Consider the following 17,426-nt stretch of genomic DNA (forward strand, 5'->3'; position numbering starts at 1 on the left):
TCCATATTCATCCTGCCTAGAAGCTGAGAGGAGATGGTGGCTTCCTGGATTGTTTTGTCAATCTTACAGATCCCCAGCAAACGCAGGAACCTGTGTTTCTGACTGTCCTCTGTAGTATAGAAAATAGAACTTCTGGGGATGCAGCAGTGTGTTGACTGTCACAAGTTTGCCTTTTAGCCAAAGAACCCACAACACAGATAACAGAAGAGGTCCGGGATCAGCTCCTGGAAGCATCTGCTGCCACGAGAAAAGCCTTCACCACCTTCCGGAGGGAGGCCGACCCTGATGACCATTACCAATCTGGGGAGGGCACCCAGGCTGCAACGGACAAAACCAAGGATGACCTGGAGATGAGTGCGGTCATCACCATCATGCAGCCCATCCTGCGCTTCCTGCAGCTCCTATGTGAAAACCACAACCGAGATCTGCAGGTGAGAGACTGAGCTATGGTGGCCCTGAGACCTTCAAGAGAGAGGCCAGGCTGTGGGGACCTGGAGCCCTGCAAGAGAGGTCCTGTGTAGGGGACCCAAATACCTACAGGTGCAAAGCCAGGCTGTGGGGACCCTGAGCCTACAGAAGAGGGATCTGGGCTGGGGAATCTGACACTTGAGAGTGAGAGCCTGGAGTTGGAGGGCCCTGCGATTTGTGAATGATTGACTGGTAGCACAGGAGGTCCCAACATTTATAGGCAAGGTCCCTGCAGACTTCAACACCTATAGTTGGGAGTGTGGGGTAGATTGGACCATGGTGTCCCACTTCTCATGGTTCAGCTCCTGTCACTTAGGCCACCTTGCCTGAATTGAAGATCCAACATCACTGACTTTCTGATTGACTAATAATGAAAATATAGATGGGTGATCTGCCCCTTCCTGTCTTCAGCAGTGTCTCCACAAGGTCAGACACAACAATCTCGTTCATTAGGGGTGTTGACTCCATCTGTAGTTAGTATGCATGGGTACCTGTGTGTATATGTCTTATAACCCACCACTCTTTGCCACCATTTCCAATAGACGTTCAGGTAATAGATGAGTAGTCTATTAAGTATATTTATAAAGTGTATACTTTTATAAAATCAGGTACATAGATCTCACTGAATATAGTTGTATGCTGCACAATGACGGTATAGCATTTAGCAGATCATATATACAGCTGTGTGTGCTACGTGTTCTAGAAGTTTAGCAAGCTGGACTTGAACTTAGACAGTTTGGAGCTAGAGCTTGTGATATTAGCCAGACTCTAAGACAGACACAAGGTGTTATCTCCCTTGCAGTTTTCTTATAACAAAGATTGTTTAGAAAGGGCGGAGGGTGTGCTCCAGAGATCTGCCTCTTTGTTCCTAATCTCTACCCAAGAGAAGTATGCTGGAGCATGTGGTCCTTGGTGGGCTGCCGGGCTTTCCTGTCAACTCTTGAACTTGGGGCACCCGCCCCTCCTTGTTTGAGTGGTGTTAGGATGGAAAGGAAAAGTACATCTGCACAGTTCTTAGATGGGCTGTCTCTTCCTAAGCTAAACAAGTCTGCATTGATAGTTCTACATGCTTAAATAGTGATGATGTGAGCAAATTGATACAGGCCAAATCTAGTAAGAGGAAGGTACCACCTTTAAATGTTTACATTGCTGACTTTATCTACCAAGTGTCTACGGCTGGACCATTTGTTATTGCCCCAGCCAACCTCCATCATAAAGAAAGGACATTGTTGAAGAGTAAATACAGAGCAATGAAATGAATTAGAAATCTTTAACATTAACACCTCTGGTTATTTTTATTTTTATCAAATTGGTCTAAGGACCCTGAACTTTGAAAAGCATCTAGGTTTTGGGATCATCAACTGGATAAATGGGAACCAGACCTAAAATTGAAGGAACTCCCTATAAGACCTACCATTGGCCAACTGACCCATTGTATGGCAAGGTATACATGGCAATCAGTGGTTCACTTCAGATGTTGACATTCTGGGCTTGACCTTCTCATCATCTGGTGTAGGATTCTGGCTGACCCTTTGGTTGTCCATTGCTCAAGCTTTACTGCTTCAGGCTTAGACACCTTAGGCTCAGAAAGCTCCAAGTTCTGAAAAATTGTCTCATTGACTGTTATCCTTATGTCTCATGATGATATCAATTGTCTCTCTCCCTTCCAAACTGTGCCTTATTGGTCATGGGGGAGATCGAATAAGGGAAGACTGAGTGATAGGTGGGAATCTAGGCCCAGGCAGCTCAGGTGTAGCATCTTTGTGACGGTGGTGGGCAGAGGGGACAGGGGTTGTCCACTGTGCTGCCAATGAGCTCAGTGCTCTGTCCTGTTCTTCCATTTGGTGTCACTGGCTACCTCCAGCTTCAGGCTCCACAGAGGAAACAGGAGGCAGCAGTTCATGTGCATGTGTGGTCATATGTCACTTATACTGGAGAACACCCAGCACTAGTAGTGACCAGACTTCACTCACCCCTCAGATCTGAGTGCCTGGAACAGGAGCCACCAGTGCCAACCAGAGATTGCAGTACAACATGCTAAGTGCTGTAAGGGTTTGCACAGCTAATATTTGCCGAGTTCCCAACTTACCAACAGAGGATGCCTTGAGTAGATCTCCCCTGCATGTCAAGAGGCAGTCAGTGCTGATAGGTCAGTTCTGAGCTGACTTCTGGTTTCTCTCTCCCTCCTCCTCCCCCATGCCTGTGTTCCTTGGGTAAGAGGATAGAAACAGCCTTTAATTGCAAATTCACTGTTTCTTATTGAAAGTCTTCAGAATTAGAGTCTGATACTTTATCTTTTCATACAACTCTCCTTCCACCTTATGCCCCAAGGAGCCCTGAAGAGAAGTAGCTTTTAATGAAGACCTTATACTGCTCTGGAGGGAAAACTCTCTCTCTGCCTCTCTCTCTCTCTCTCTCTCTCTCTCTCTCTCTGGTGTGTGCGTGAGTGCGTGTGTGCGTGTGTGCGTGTGTGTGTGTGTGTGTGTGTGTGTGTGTGTGTGTGTGTGTAGTATATAGTCACATATTTTTAAAAGACCTAACAACTTAAGTATTTAAAGGTACCTAATGATTTTCCAATTAGGTGGTTCTAGAGACCTTTTCTCTTAACCATAGAATCCTTTGTTTGAGGCCATCTTGTGTGGAAATGGGCTAAGCTGAGCAGAAGATAGAACAGTGACCCTGCTGAGAGTGGAAACTAGAGTGTCCCCGAGCCTTCCTCTGTGGCCCTCATCTTGTAGAAGCCCTAGAGAGCATGAGGCTCATTCATGAGAACCTCAGGTGTCTGCAGGGCCCTGTGGTGCTCCTGCAACGTGCTTTCATTGGGGGAGGGGTATGTGAGAATCATCTTTTGAAAACTCCTACGATGTATGTGAAAGTGCTGTCATGAAACTCAGCTCAACATGGTCATGTAAAAATCAGTTTTTAAAATATTAAAAAGAAAGAAGCATGGTTCGCCCCAAAATAAGGGGGGAACCTGCTCCACCGGCATTGTATTTGTGAGAAACCAGTTCTCAAAATGACATTAAGTAGGATGTACCTACTCAGGATGCCACCCATTGGCAGAGTCCCTGCGCAGATGGTAACGTACTGGCAATTTTTCTTACGGCTGCCAGGCAGGAGTGGTCGGCTCCCGGCTACCAGGAAATTCAGATCTCCTCAGAGAGAGGAAGCCCCAGCCTTCTAAGGCAGCGGTCTCTGGGCTCGTGCCAGTTTCTTGTCACATTTATAACCTTGATTTTCCTGTTGGTAGACGATGTTCAGTGGTAAGAAAGCTACTGAATTTGGCCCTGCCAAATGGGCCACTGCTGCCTTGAACAAGCCCTGCTTAGTCAGAAACCTGATGAAGGACTGACTGCCCTTTCACCAGCTCGTGTGGTTTTGAGTGTTTGCTGAGCCACGGCCTGAGCTTCCCCTTCCCCAGGTTAAAGGCCAAAGGCTACATGAGCACAGGCCTGAAGCCTTTCTCTTCCTCAACCATCCTCATCCACCCTTTGCCCTCCTGAAAAGACCACGGTTTCTTCATGCTGGCAGGACAAAGTGGTATGTGCCAAAGGTGGATTGACAAAGCTTCGCTGCGCCTCTCAGTGAAAAGTATGTCTGTTTTCGTAAGAGACAGGAGGAAACAGATCTGAGTTAGGCCGAGGAGAGTCCAGGTAAACACTGCAAAAACCATGAGAAATGATGGCCTTCATCGAGGACCCCTTAAACTGGTGACCTTCTTGGTCCTCTTTTTTTTTTTTTTCTGTTCACTCAGTTGAATTCAGAGTATCGCAACCAGTTTTAACGAAGTTCCTATTAGTCACCAGTCCTGTGTAAGCTGCATGCAACTCTGAGCTTTGGCTATGGCTCTCAGTGTTGCCAAGGGACCTCCAGGGTAGAGGCTGCATGGACCACCTGGTGCACAGAGAACAGAAAGGCATCCTTCTCGGCTCCTATCTCATAAGATGGGAGTGCTTCAGAGGCAGGCAGGACTTCCTGGGCAAAGTGACTTTATACTACATCTTAAAGGAAGCAGAGTCAAGAAAGAGACCAGGAGAGTGTGTCAGACAGAAGGGAATACAGTGTGAGAGCCCCAGAGGCAAGAAAGTGGAGTGCTCAGAGAATAAGGAGTTAATCGCTGCTGCCAGAGAACACTGTGGCTGGAGCAGTGACATCATGCAGCTTTAGGATCATACTGGGAACAGTGATGTCACCATAATGGGTATCAAAGAGGATGCTGTGAGTTTGCATCTTAAGCATCCCTATCCTCTTGATGCGTGGGCTGAGGACCCTCTGCCCTGCCAGGCCTTTACACAGGCAGCGTCTTCCTTTAGTCATCACAGCAAGGGAGAAGCTGGCTAAAACCCTCCATTGCCTTCTTGGAGCTCTCTAAAAAAGAGTCACTTACACTTAGTCCCTAAGTGATCAGTCCTTCCTCTGTATCCCACCAGAACTGGAACTGTGCTGTTGAGTGAAAAGGACTGAGGTTAAATTGGAGGTCTGGGGTGCTGCTGAGTTTGCCATCTGTCTACTTACCTGCTTTTAACCTGTGCCTTCATGGTGCTTCTGTTGCTCAAGTCATTTATGAATAAATCCTCTTCATAAGTCTCCTAATGACAGTAGGTTTCTAAATAAGAGTTGTATCTATCCTATCCAGAGAGAGTTGTTCTCCCCCAACCCCTACTCTGTTTAGGAATGTTTGGTGCAAATTTGAATATATATTACACAGCAATCTGCATGATTATGAATTTGCTTTTTTGTAACCTACAGTATGACCTAGAAATCTTTCCATGTCGGCATGCCAGGACCTACTCAAAGTTTCTAATTCATAATATGGAATCTTACAGGTATACTATATGTTTTAGCTGCTCACCAGTTGGCGGGCATTTAAGTTGCTTCCATTTCTCCACTGTTGTAAACAGTGTTATCACGAATGGCCAGTACATATTTTGTGGATAGAAGTGAAATTGCCACATCAAAACTTATGTCCACTTTGCCTTTCTTTTTCCTTTCTAATTTCTAGTGTAAACATGGCCCAATTTCTACCTCTGAGCTATAAAGAACATTGTAGTAGATTTGTGTCTCATTGCAGGAGTCTCAGATTTGTGCCCCTTCATCAAAATCCCCAGCTTTGCAGGGTTACTCGTTTCTATATCTCGTTGAGGAAGGATCTTGCTGCATGTCTCTCGGAGAATACATAGTCAGGCACATATGTATGAACACACAGAGATTTACTTACTGCCCCCCCCCCTTATTTAGAAGTGGAAATAGTCAAACTGACTCTGGATTTCTTCCTGGAACCTAGCTATAGCCAAACTTTGTGTGTGTGTGTGTGTGTGTGTGTGTGTGTGTGTGTGTGTGTGTGTGTTCAGTGCCCGTGATGGACCCAAGGGCCTCGTGTGTGCTAAGCATGCTGACTGCCTCTGCGCTAAGTTCCAAGCCATGACACCCACCTCTAACATCCCATTTTGTGGTGAACTGTACTTAGTACTAGTTTTGTATATTTAGTACAGAGTCCACTCTGTCATCTTTAAATATAACCACAACCCTCTAACCACCCAGTGAGAAGGGGGTAGGCAAGGGTAAAGGAAGAAATAAACAGAGGAATGGGGAGATGGCTCAGTTGGTAAAATGCTTATCATTCACCTATGAAGACCAGAGTTCAGATCTCTGGCACTCCTGTAAAAAACCTAGACATAGCAATGCATGCCAGTAATCCCAGCACATAAGAGTCTCTGGGGCTCACTAAGCAGCGAGCCTGGCTAAATAGGTGACCTCCAAGTTCAGTAAAGGATCCTGCCTCAATAAAGTGGAGAGCAGTCAAGGAAGATAGCCCAATATTGACCACTAGCTGCCATGCACAAATATACACATGGTCGTATACACCCACAAGCATGCATGCATACATACACATGAACACACCCACCAAATGTACATATATTTTTTGTTAAACGAGTAAATGGAAATATGAGAACTCATACCAAAAGAACATGAAACGGATCTCCCAGAGAGTCCCTCCTTCCCTGAATCTCATATGAACACACTGGAGAAAAAGTCACAGAGTTGTAGCCATAGACCAAGGCCACAGGTTGACCATCCCTGGGCCATGATGTCTCTTCTGTCCCATATTGTACCTGTCTTCATAGCAGCTGATCAGTCCAGGATGCCAGCCTATTAGAGACAATCAAAGTAGCAGATGGATGACCTCTTCCCTCTTCTCTTTGACTTTGTTCTCTCATGCCCCGTTGCAGAATTTCCTTCGTTGCCAAAATAATAAGACCAACTACAATTTGGTGTGTGAGACACTGCAGTTTCTGGACTGTATCTGTGGGAGCACAACTGGAGGACTTGGTCTTCTTGGACTGTACATAAACGAGAAGAACGTAGCACTTATCAACCAAACCCTGGAGAGTCTCACTGAATACTGTCAAGGGCCTTGCCATGAGAATCAGGTAATTCTGTTCACAGTCTGGGATGAGAGCAAGACATTTTTTATTTGGAAGAGTTAACAGAGAAGTATTCGGAAGACACATAACAACTACCCATCACTCTTAGGATGCTCATAAGACAAAAGGTCCTTCTCCAGCAGTGGAGAGAAGTTTGCATGTGCTTTCTCGTAATCCAGAACTTTACCCAATGAATGAGTGGGCTTGACCCATTACTTGGCTTGGCTCAGTCTAGTTTGATTTGGTTTAAATATCCAATCGTAACTTGGATATCTAGGGGTAAGTAATAAAATGGGAATTGAATTAGCACCTGAAAAGAGTGACCTGTTCCACATACTAGAAAAGATTAAAAAGTGTCTCCTTGAAACTCCTCGAAACCTAGCTAGAAAGAAACACTTGCTTCTGTCAAATAATTTGGAAGAAGAGAACATTTGTAGTTGAGATTTAACACCACGGACTTCTGGGAAAGGAAAGACCAGCTAGTCTTGACTGACCTCCCAAGAAGTGTAATTTTGGAGTGTAGCCCAATGTTTTTCTTTTTTCTTAAGTAGACTCATTGCTCATTCATGGCATCTGGAAGGTTCTGTGAGTTTGCACTTCAGGACCAGAACGACTGTGATTTTTTAACTCCAGATGGTAGTTCCTTCCTGACTTGAAATGGTTAGTTCTAAGCCCCAGGCCAGGGAAATTGTGAGGCTCTGAGTTAATTGAGGAAGGCGGGACATTCGCTTCAAGGGAAGGAGTTTAAAGTAGACAGCTCATCGTCTGTGAAAACCCTAGTCCTAGTGTGAGGACATTTTGGTAGATCCACTTCCTTCCCCGATGAAGGAGATGGGATAGTTCTAGTTATGAGAAAGAACAAAGAAATGCAAGGGTTCTGGAGCTGTGGATATAAGTTTACTTTCCTGCTACACCAGTTGAAAGGAACAGACTAGAGTTGTGTGTTCTGTAGTCAAGGATCCTGCTCAGGGGAAGCTGATCCATTTTGATACCATGCAAACTGAGCCAGAAGCTTGCTTTCCAAACTTAAGCCTTAAGTAGAAGAACCAAACTCATAAGATGAGTGACAGAGAGAGAACGGAACACAATTTTAAAGGGGGAAAAGGGCTCAGATCCCGGTATCAGTCACACACCATATTTTCCTATAAGAACAAAGCCGATTGCACGGCACTATTTGGATTAGACTCAGCCAATTTATCAGTTAGGGTGTATGGGGACTTTCCTACTGTTTACTGTTAATTCTGAAACTAGAGATCTTCATCTGTCTTTTATTTTTACCACTTTCTCACGGAAAATTGCACTCTCCCCAAATGGCATTATGGGAGTGGTAAGCATTGTGTTGAAATAGCAGTTTAGCCTGTTGCCCTTTGACGTCTGATTTACGGCCAGCATTTGTGTAAATGCCTGTGTTGTGTATGTCTGTTTACACAGAACTGCATCGCCACCCACGAGTCCAATGGTATCGATATCATCACAGCCCTCATCCTCAATGACATCAACCCGCTGGGAAAGAAGCGGATGGACCTTGTGTTAGAATTGAAGGCAAGTGGAGACTAAGAACTAGAGGTGACAGCCTTTGGGAAAAGTCAATTTATACTTTGCCTGGCATGTGACATGGTATTGTGAAACTAAATACCAAAGACAGTTCTGTTTAACTGAACAAATGACCCACATTGCACAGTCTGACCTAAAAAGCAGAACTTCACTCTTTCCAAAGAAGGGAGAGGGTACCAGCTTTTCACTAAGGTCACCTGGAATGAAGAACTGTCACCAGAACTGAGAAATTCAAAAGGCACCCAAGAATAAAAAGTCTAAAATCCAGTGGGGGCTGCGAGGGAGAAGAGAAATCCCATTCCTCTATTGTTTCTGATCTTGCTGCTTTGGGGGGAAGGGGGCAGAGTTGAAGAATGGTACAACTCACCGCTTCGAGTGTCACCAGAAACCGAGTTTTACTTAGTCAGGAGGCACTTTTTTTTCTGCTCTGTCATTGACTTGGCAGAAGGATAGCTTAAAGTAAGAATGTGCCTATACACTCCTCTAATATGTTCTTTGGATTGTTATGAGTGGGAGACTGTAGCTGCCAACTCTGTAGCAGCCCTAGCATTTAATGCCCCGTAAAAATAGTTCTGCAGAGTTAAATGATGACTTCAAGGTGCTTACTCTGTGGGGTTCACTAATCAACAGACCATTCCTGAGGGTCCCCTAACTCTTGTCCCTGTTTGGGGTTTTTAGAAGTTCTCAAAGGCCCAAAATATTCAGTTCTGAAAACTGAACTTGCAACCCACCCTGGTATGATGCTGTTTGGAAATGTGCTAGCCTCTCTGAGCACATTTTGTCTTCTGTTGTTCCCATGTTGAAGGCCTGTTGAGATCCATGCTCTCTCTTACACCCATAGGCAGGAGTAAGTACCTTATCATGACTGTGAGAAGCCTTGAACTCCAGAGGCCAGCTGAAAGGCTCATCTGCCTGTACTGCATGAAGGCCTTAGGAAGACAGTAACACACACTCCCCCAGAAACTGCGCCGTTAATCTTGTTTTTCCTTTAGTATTTAGAACTGGGAGTCCAAACTCATGGCTGACTTGAGCATATGGTTTAAATGGAATTTTTTAGCGCTGTTTTTTCCTTCTGATAAATACTTTATCTTGACTTGAATATCATTCAAGCTCTCTCGTATGGCTATCATTTATCAGAAAGTACATGACGAGCATCTGAAATAGACTGAGACATCCATGTGTTCCTGGTTGATATTTCAGTGTCTTTTTCAATGAATTTAGTAGTCTGAGGATTGGGATAGAAACAGGTGAGAGCTCAGCCACTGAACTGAACTTCTGTGACCCAAGCTGAGGAGGAAAAATGTCTCTATTCCTGATCCCCAGAAGGAAAGCACAAACGTTTGAGACCCATATACAAAGAAGTGTGTAAATTGCAGACCTGAGACCTAAAATGAGATTAAACCAAGAAATGCCAGGTGTGGACACATGGACATTGTTAATGTAATGGGAAGTTATGTCTTGGTGGATGTGAAGTGTTCCTCTGGGCCACTTTTACTAACTAATAGCATATGTACTCAACGATACTAGGAGATATGAAAGTTGATAGATTTTAAGATAGGGAGAACTTATATTTATTGCCTGTCATCTCTGGCCCACAATAACAAAATATTTAAGGGAAAAAATGTATCTGTACTGAACATGTATATACCTTTTACCTTATTCTTACTCCCCAAACATGAGTGTTGACCCAGCTCTTACATCCATTCTTACAAATAATATATAGATGAAGTAAACAAAAAAATTAGAGGAATTATATGCAAATGCTATTCCATTTTATGTGAGGATTGAGCATCTGAGAATTTGGGAGCCATGGGGTCCCCCGTAGATACAGAGAGAAGACCACACTCACAAGCACCCATGTATAAATTGTCTGTTTCTGCTAGAATTGTTGTGGAGTTTACTAGCTGACAAACCAGTCCTGGGGCAGTGTCTTATTAAGTGTGCTTCTGCCCAATCTCTCATCCCTGTTCTGGGGTTATAGGGGATACCAAAGATTCCAAAATTATAATACATGTCCAAGAAATGCAGGCCTCTTAGACCCAAGCCAGACGCTACACAAATGCTTCTAAGGTCCCGAGGAGCACGCCCTGTGCCTGGTGGAGATACTCTGGAATGTACTTGCCATGGGGTGGATCTGTCTGTCTAGCAGGGTGTACACCCATGTCAGCAGCTGGGCACAGATGTCTAGGTGGCTGCCCAGGCAGCTCCTCCATATTTCTTTCCCTGGTTGTCTCCATCTAGAACAATGCTTCGAAGCTACTCCTGGCCATCATGGAAAGCAGGCACGATAGTGAAAACGCAGAGAGGATTCTGTACAACATGAGGCCCAAGGAGCTGGTGAGTTGTGACTGATCCCTTGACAGTGCACAAAGAACCTCAGAGAAAAGCTTGAGACAGACTAAAGGACCCGCTTCTTTGAACTTCTGAAAACATTCCCCAAATCAAAAGTATCAAGGGTCACTTAATCCAGGCCTGTGGCTGTGTAAGGAAATATGGCAGTGGACATGGGGTGTTCCACCGTGTCCTATCATCACAGGTGACATATAGTACTTCCCTCCCATTTGCTCCATCACAGAGAACCATGCAGTGGGGGAGTCTGGCTTCAGGTCCGTAGCTCTGTGCTTTGACTACATCACCTTAGGTAGCTCTTTGGGCTCTCTGAGCCGCACTGTCCTGATCTATAAAAGAGAAGGTAACATTGCTTACATTGAAGGGCTGGTTTAAAGTCTAGAACACAAGAGTCACAGCAGACCTTTAGCACAGTACCTGCCATGCAGTCCTTTATGATCTGAGGGCCATTTTCTTCTCTTTGTTCATTATTATGTGAGTGTTCTACCACTGGGCTGCACGCCCAGCTCCTGGGTTTTGGTGTTGTATGGGGGCATGGGGGAGTAGGAGGTTGAGACACAGTCCCATGCAGTTCGGGCTGGCCTCAGACTCACCGTATAACTGAGGCTGTCCTTGAACTCTGGTTCCTCTACCTCCACCTCCCAAATACGGGGGTTATGGGTGTACACCACCGTTCCCTGGCGGCCTTGATTGTCGGAAATGATGACTTGCTGTACCCCAGCTGGCCTTAAGCTCTCGATCACTTTGCTTCATACGCTGGGATTACGGGTGAGTGCCATCACACACAGCCCCCTGCCACATCTTTTTCGGATTCACAAGTTCACATCTGTTCTTTGTACTGGTAGTCGGAACAACAGGAGGGCGTATTTTGAATGTTGGTGTTTGGTTTTTGTCTTCTTAAAACATGACCTGATTTATTTTCAAAGAGCAGCATTTGTGATGGGCTGTGACTTCCATGTTGGGAGTTGGTGGTGGGAACTCTGAAAGGAGCAGTGTTCAAGAATGGGTGATCTGAGTTGAGTCTATTTGAACTTTTCCCCCATGCAAATAAACTGTAAGTGACAGATTTAAATGAGGGCATTAAAACATTCCTTCCTCCCAGTGACCTGAATGTGCACTAGAGACCAGACCAAAGTCCCTTTATGTATTCCTTTAAATAAAAGTTCACAGCAGCCTGGCTCTTTGATCCCAGAGGTCGGGGAATTAGTTCTCAGCAGAGACAGGAGTCTCTGCAAGTTTACATAACAGCTTATGTAACTGGGGAACTAGGTATCTAAGGGTCGTCATTATTTAATATAGTCAGAATGGTCTTTGTATAGAACCCATTTCAGCTCTTATGAATCAGGAATGTGCCCTGGCTCTTCAAGACTGTCTTGGGTAGAGGATATGTCACAACACATTTCCAACTCCTGGATTTCCCCCTTGTGGTTAGAGAACATTATTCTGGATCATAGAAAGGTTCAAGTCTTCTTAGAGTAAACAAGGTCCTAAGAAGACAAATAGGAAGAAAGCTTAGATATCCAGAACACATCTGTGTGTGCACATGTATGCATGCATATGTGTTCATGCGCCTATCATATGTAACAAGCTGGGTTTGGTTTCAGAACTGCTGGGAAAACAGAGAGTGAGGGTCTCAGCTTCAAAGTTACATCTAGCATCTGAGCCACTGTCAGTACAGATTGTGGGGCTCTCTGCAACCTTCATCTTGGATCATGAGAAAGTCTGAAGTAATGGCTAGTGGTGAGGAAGCAGGTACCCCCAGGCTGCAATACCTTCTGACCATCAAAAGAGAAGATTAATTCTTAGTATAACTGAGCATATTTATTCCTAGCGTTTGAGTTATTAAATTCTGGATGATATGTTTATTTAGGGAAGCTTGGCAGGGTCACCTCTGTGCAGTGTGCTGAGTGCCAGGGAAGAGATTCAGATGTGTAAGCAGTCCCAACCCCTGCAGCCTGGGAACCAATGTGAGTGAGAACAGTCAACAGGTAGTAAAATGCTCTAAGAAGTATACCACTAGGTTATGAGGAGTCCTAGAGTCAGGCAGGCAGCTGTGAAGGGTAGCAGCCAAGTTCAAGTCCTAGCTCATTAACCATGACCTTAGCAGTGTTCTTTTATCTCTTTATTTCCGCGTCTATAAAGGAGTAGAAGTTTCTGAGACCTCATAAAACGTTTGTGAGCATTACACTTTAACAGACATGAGCGCGCTGAGCACAGAGTGACACAGAGCACAGGTTTTCAGCAGGTGATGCTGGCTCGTGCATGGGCAGAGCCTGGGGGACTAGGACTCATAAAGGAATGGTACTACGTTCCCAAATGTTACACATGTAGAATTCAAAAGCAGGCTCTCTTTTTCCACTGTGGGTACCAGGATTCAGCCTCGGGTCTTCAGACTTGCATGGCAAAGACCTGTTAGCCCATGAACCATCATCTCACCAACTCTCCCCATGCCACCTGTCAAGGTGTTTTTATAACCTCCATAAACTTCTAAAACAGAAAGATATAAACCAGCCTCAGAATGTCGGTCGTTCCAAGTGGAGAGAATGAGCTTCTCTTATCCGTGGTCGACTGGTATTCACTGCCAGCATCATTATAACTAAGGAGTCTAGGGCTGTATCCAAGCCTGGGGGAGGGATGAGATGTAGTCCTTAGTGGGCAGTGTCTGCTCCACTAGTAGGGACGGCTGGCTAAGTCCTGCATGGGTCACCCCCTGAGTCACATCCCCTCTTGTCCCTTCTCAAAGGTGGAGGTGATCAAGAAAGCCTACATGCAAGGAGAAGTGGAATTTGAGGATGGGGAAAATGGTGAGGATGGAGCCGCCTCCCCCAGGAACGTGGGCCACAACATCTACATCCTCGCACACCAGGTACAGCCCTCCCTGTCTCCCTTCTACACACCACCAGCATTCTTAGCTGCCCTGACACCTGCCCTTCCTGGAAAACTTTCTCCCAGCACTGGTTGTACCCATGCGAACATGGCTTGCAGGTGTATTTGACCACCTGCCTCGAGGGGCTGGATTCCAGGACTCTGCCATTTTCCCAGTGTGGTAGGTCAGGGACTTGGAAATCCCCATACTCTGTATCCGCATCTACCCTTGAGCAGTGACACTGGCTGCTTTGTCTGGAGCCACTGAAAGGGAGTCTTAGGCATTTTATAAATGCTAATGACTTGCTCTTGAGCCTCCTTGCCTATCACATTTGGGGATCTGTGGGAACCTGTCCTTACAATTTCCTTTTGTTTGCCTTCCTGGGTGATACTTTCTGCCCTGACACCAAAATGCCATATTTCATAATCTCTTCCCAAGTGGCATGGTTTTTGAAGTTGCTTCTTCTTTGGGTATACTGGTGTGCCTTCAGCTTTTGGGTAGGGATGGGTAAGCTGTAGCCCAGCTGGAGACGGACATGTCTTTTCCTTAGCCCTTTTTACACTTGGGCACAGTACCTGGGTACAGCACAATGAAGGCAAGAGGGAGGCCTGCAGCTGCCAGGTCCCTGACCCTGCATACCTACCAAAGGGTTTCCAACACCTCCCTGCCCCACATCACCAACACACTCAGCATCTAGCATCCAACAGGGTTTCTGAATAGTCCCAGAATGGAGGCGTAATGGGTACACAGAAAATCTCATGTCCCTCCTGCCTGGCTTAAGAAATCAGAGAAAATGGGGGATCCTGCCATCCATTCTTTCATGTCATACTCCAGAAATAGCCTCTGTGCAAAGCAGAGCTGAGCAGAAAGGAGCAAGCCTGTTGGTACCTTGGCCTTTGGCTTACTGCTGGTCATTTTGCATTTTAAACTCAGTTAGAAAGGCTGTGGGTGTAAGTCAGATGGTAGATTGTCTGCCTAGCATGTACAATGGCCCGGTTGTGGTGGTGTACACCTGTAAAATCAAAAGTTTAAGGTCATCCTTGGCTTCATAGCAAGTTCAAGGCCAGCCTGATTTGCATGAGACACTGCCTCAAAGAAATAAACCTAGAGTTTTAAAGCAACTCTCATAATCCTTGACACCCATTTTGCTCTTTGCTTGCGTTCTAGTTGGCGCGGCATAACAAGGAACTTCAAACCATGCTGAAACCTGGAGGCCAAGTGGATGGCGATGAAGCTTTAGAGTTCTATGCAAAGCACACAGCACAAATAGAGGTAAACAAATAAGTCAATCCATGAACGGGGGGGGGGGGGGGCAGCAGGGTCTGGACCTTCGATGGATATAATACACTGTATCAGGGTTGGCAAGTTCTCACTGTTCTGATCAATAAAAAATTGTGGAGTGTTTTCTGTTTACTAGGTTCTTCCCTGTGATGGCCAAAAGTATTATGATTGTTACTCTCCTCCAGATTGGGAAGAAACACTAATCGGATCCATATAGATTTAATTACGGATTCTAGCTAGCAACTAAAACAAGTAGGCAGGGCTGAGGAGATTGTTCAGTTGATAAACCATTTGTCATGCAAGCACAAGGACCCACTTCACCTCCCAGAAATCATATAAAATATCCAGATGTAGTATCATGCACTACATGATACTGGGCTTTCTTGGCCTACTTGAAGACCCATTCGCCAATGAGAGACCCTGCCTCCAAAATGAAAGGGGAATGGACAGGGGGAAAAGTGCCTAATAAATGATACTCAAGTTGACTCTGGCATATATATTTACACACACACACACACACACACACACACACACTCATACACACACACCAGCACACACCTGCACAGACGAGTATATACACACCCAAAGTCTATCAGAGGAACCTGCTGTAGATTATAGAGATCCAGGAGGTCTGAACTGAAGAAATGGCATCCAAATACAGGGTGAAAGAACACAGGACTGAAATGGGCAGTGCCCAGAGGGAGTTGCTTTTCTGATCGCCACAAGGAAAACCACAGGTAAGGGGTGCAGCTGGAGAAGGCGTGTATGGCCAGTGAGTCAAGGGGGAAATGGCGCAAGATAAGGAAAGGAGGCAACACAGAGAACCCAAAGCTTACACCCTCTTCTGGGAAGAAGCCTTCGCTTTATCCTCAGAGCATTGGAACTGCTAGTATTTCACCCACGGAGCCCCACCATCCTCTATGCATTTCATGGAACGAAACACTCTCACTGTCCTTCTGAAGTGTGTGGCTTCACATCTGTGCAAATAAAGGAGCTAGCTCTTCAGTAAGGCTCAGTGAAGACGAACCAACCCTGCTCTAGAAGTCAGTGTCACAGCTGGAGTTTTAGTCTCCAGCTGTGTGGCCCAAGTGTGGGGTGCACTTCATATCACCTGCGCTGTCTCTTCGCATGTGAAAGGAAACATGTCTGGCTCTAGGATCTAGACAGTCAGGATGCTGTACCTTATTTTACTAATGAATGTAATACCAGTATCCGAAGAGGGATTGGAAGAGCTAAGGGAGTCGTTGGACAGAATAGCACATTCAGAATGAAGGCTTTTCAGGAGTCTGTTCTTACCTGCTGTCTCAGCTCGCCAGGTCACCCCAATGAAATGCTTCATTTGACCAAATGTATGTGAACACGTAGTCCTGATTTTTTTTTTATCATGGCCAGCTCTGTCCTCTGCATCCCTTAGGAGACACGTTTGGCAGTATAGTTGGGAGGGGACTGGAGTCTGACAAATCTCTTACTACTAGAGATAGAGAAGTAATACTAGTCTGTCTCCTGACTCCCACTGCTAAATCTGCTTAAACAATGAAAATTAGTTGGGCATTGGTGGCGCATGCCTTTAATCCCAGCTCTCGGGAGGCAGAGGCAGGCGGATCTCCGTGAGCTCGAGGCCAGCCTGATCTACAAGAGCTAGTTCCAGGACAGCCTCCAAAGCCACGGAGAAATGCTGTCTCAGGGGTGGTGGTGGGGGGGCAATGAAAATTTAAACACTGTTGCTAGCCTCCAAATCATGCTCTTGGCTGACCAGGACTCTCCCTTTGGTTCCCCCCAGGGGTATGTATGCAGATCCAGGGTACTGTGTCATAGCTGCTTTACTAGCAGACTCTGGAATCTTCATGCTTCAGCCATAGAATGGAATTCTTGCCAGAGGTCTTCCTCTCCCCTTCCTTTGCCTCCTGAAGCCTGCTTGCTACACATCTTTTGTATTTGGGTGAAGGAATGGTCCTGAATGTTCTCTGTGTGAAGCAGGTAGCCACTTGATAGCAAATACCAGAACAGGTCCCTGAGCCTGTGTTCCTGGCAGGTTCTAGGTGCGAACTACACAGTTAACTACAGTTAAACCAGGTTGGTTTTGAACCAAAACCAATAATGATTCCAGAGCCCCCTAAACCTGAGCTCCAACTAGATCCAGCAGGCGCTGGCTTGGAGACCACGTTCCTCTGTTGTTACAAAGTCAGAGCTGTGAGAACCTGCCTGACCTCCAGAAGTTTCCCACCACAACTGGGCCTGAGTCACCTCTCTTGCCCCATCAGGGAACAAAGGTATTGAGAGGGAGCAAGCTCTTCCTGTCAAGGGTGTCAGGCCTGAGCTTCACCTGACCTCCTCAGCCTCTAGGGAAGAATAAAGAAAGGCTAAGAGGTCATGTCTCTTGTATGTTGTTGAGCCCCACGAAGCCAGTTTAAGGAACCTGATGCCCTCCCAGAGGAGTGGGCATATTGGTTCATGTATCATACATTCTTCCTAAACATTATGGC

The 17,426-nt window shown here is 45.7% G+C and overlaps 1 protein-coding gene across 9 annotated transcripts in view; it reads left to right on the top strand.

Moving 5' to 3' along the window:
- Positions 1 to 17,426, top strand: part of Itpr1 (inositol 1,4,5-trisphosphate receptor type 1) — a 343,520-nt gene that overhangs the window by 256,757 nt on the left and 69,337 nt on the right. For all 9 annotated transcript variants that reach the window (XM_021224857.2, XM_013110375.3, XM_005066174.4 and 6 more), the window contains 6 exons: positions 178 to 431; positions 6,699 to 6,899; positions 8,325 to 8,435; positions 10,689 to 10,784; positions 13,540 to 13,662; positions 14,830 to 14,934. In XM_021224857.2, the coding sequence (XP_021080516.1) occupies positions 178 to 431; positions 6,699 to 6,899; positions 8,325 to 8,435; positions 10,689 to 10,784; positions 13,540 to 13,662; positions 14,830 to 14,934 (890 nt within the window). The remainder of the gene's footprint in view (positions 1 to 177; positions 432 to 6,698; positions 6,900 to 8,324; positions 8,436 to 10,688; positions 10,785 to 13,539; positions 13,663 to 14,829; positions 14,935 to 17,426) is intronic.

Source organism: Mesocricetus auratus, unplaced genomic scaffold (genome assembly GCF_017639785.1).
Source record: "Mesocricetus auratus isolate SY011 unplaced genomic scaffold, BCM_Maur_2.0 Super-Scaffold_100676, whole genome shotgun sequence".
Taxonomy (NCBI): Eukaryota; Metazoa; Chordata; class Mammalia; order Rodentia; family Cricetidae; genus Mesocricetus; species Mesocricetus auratus.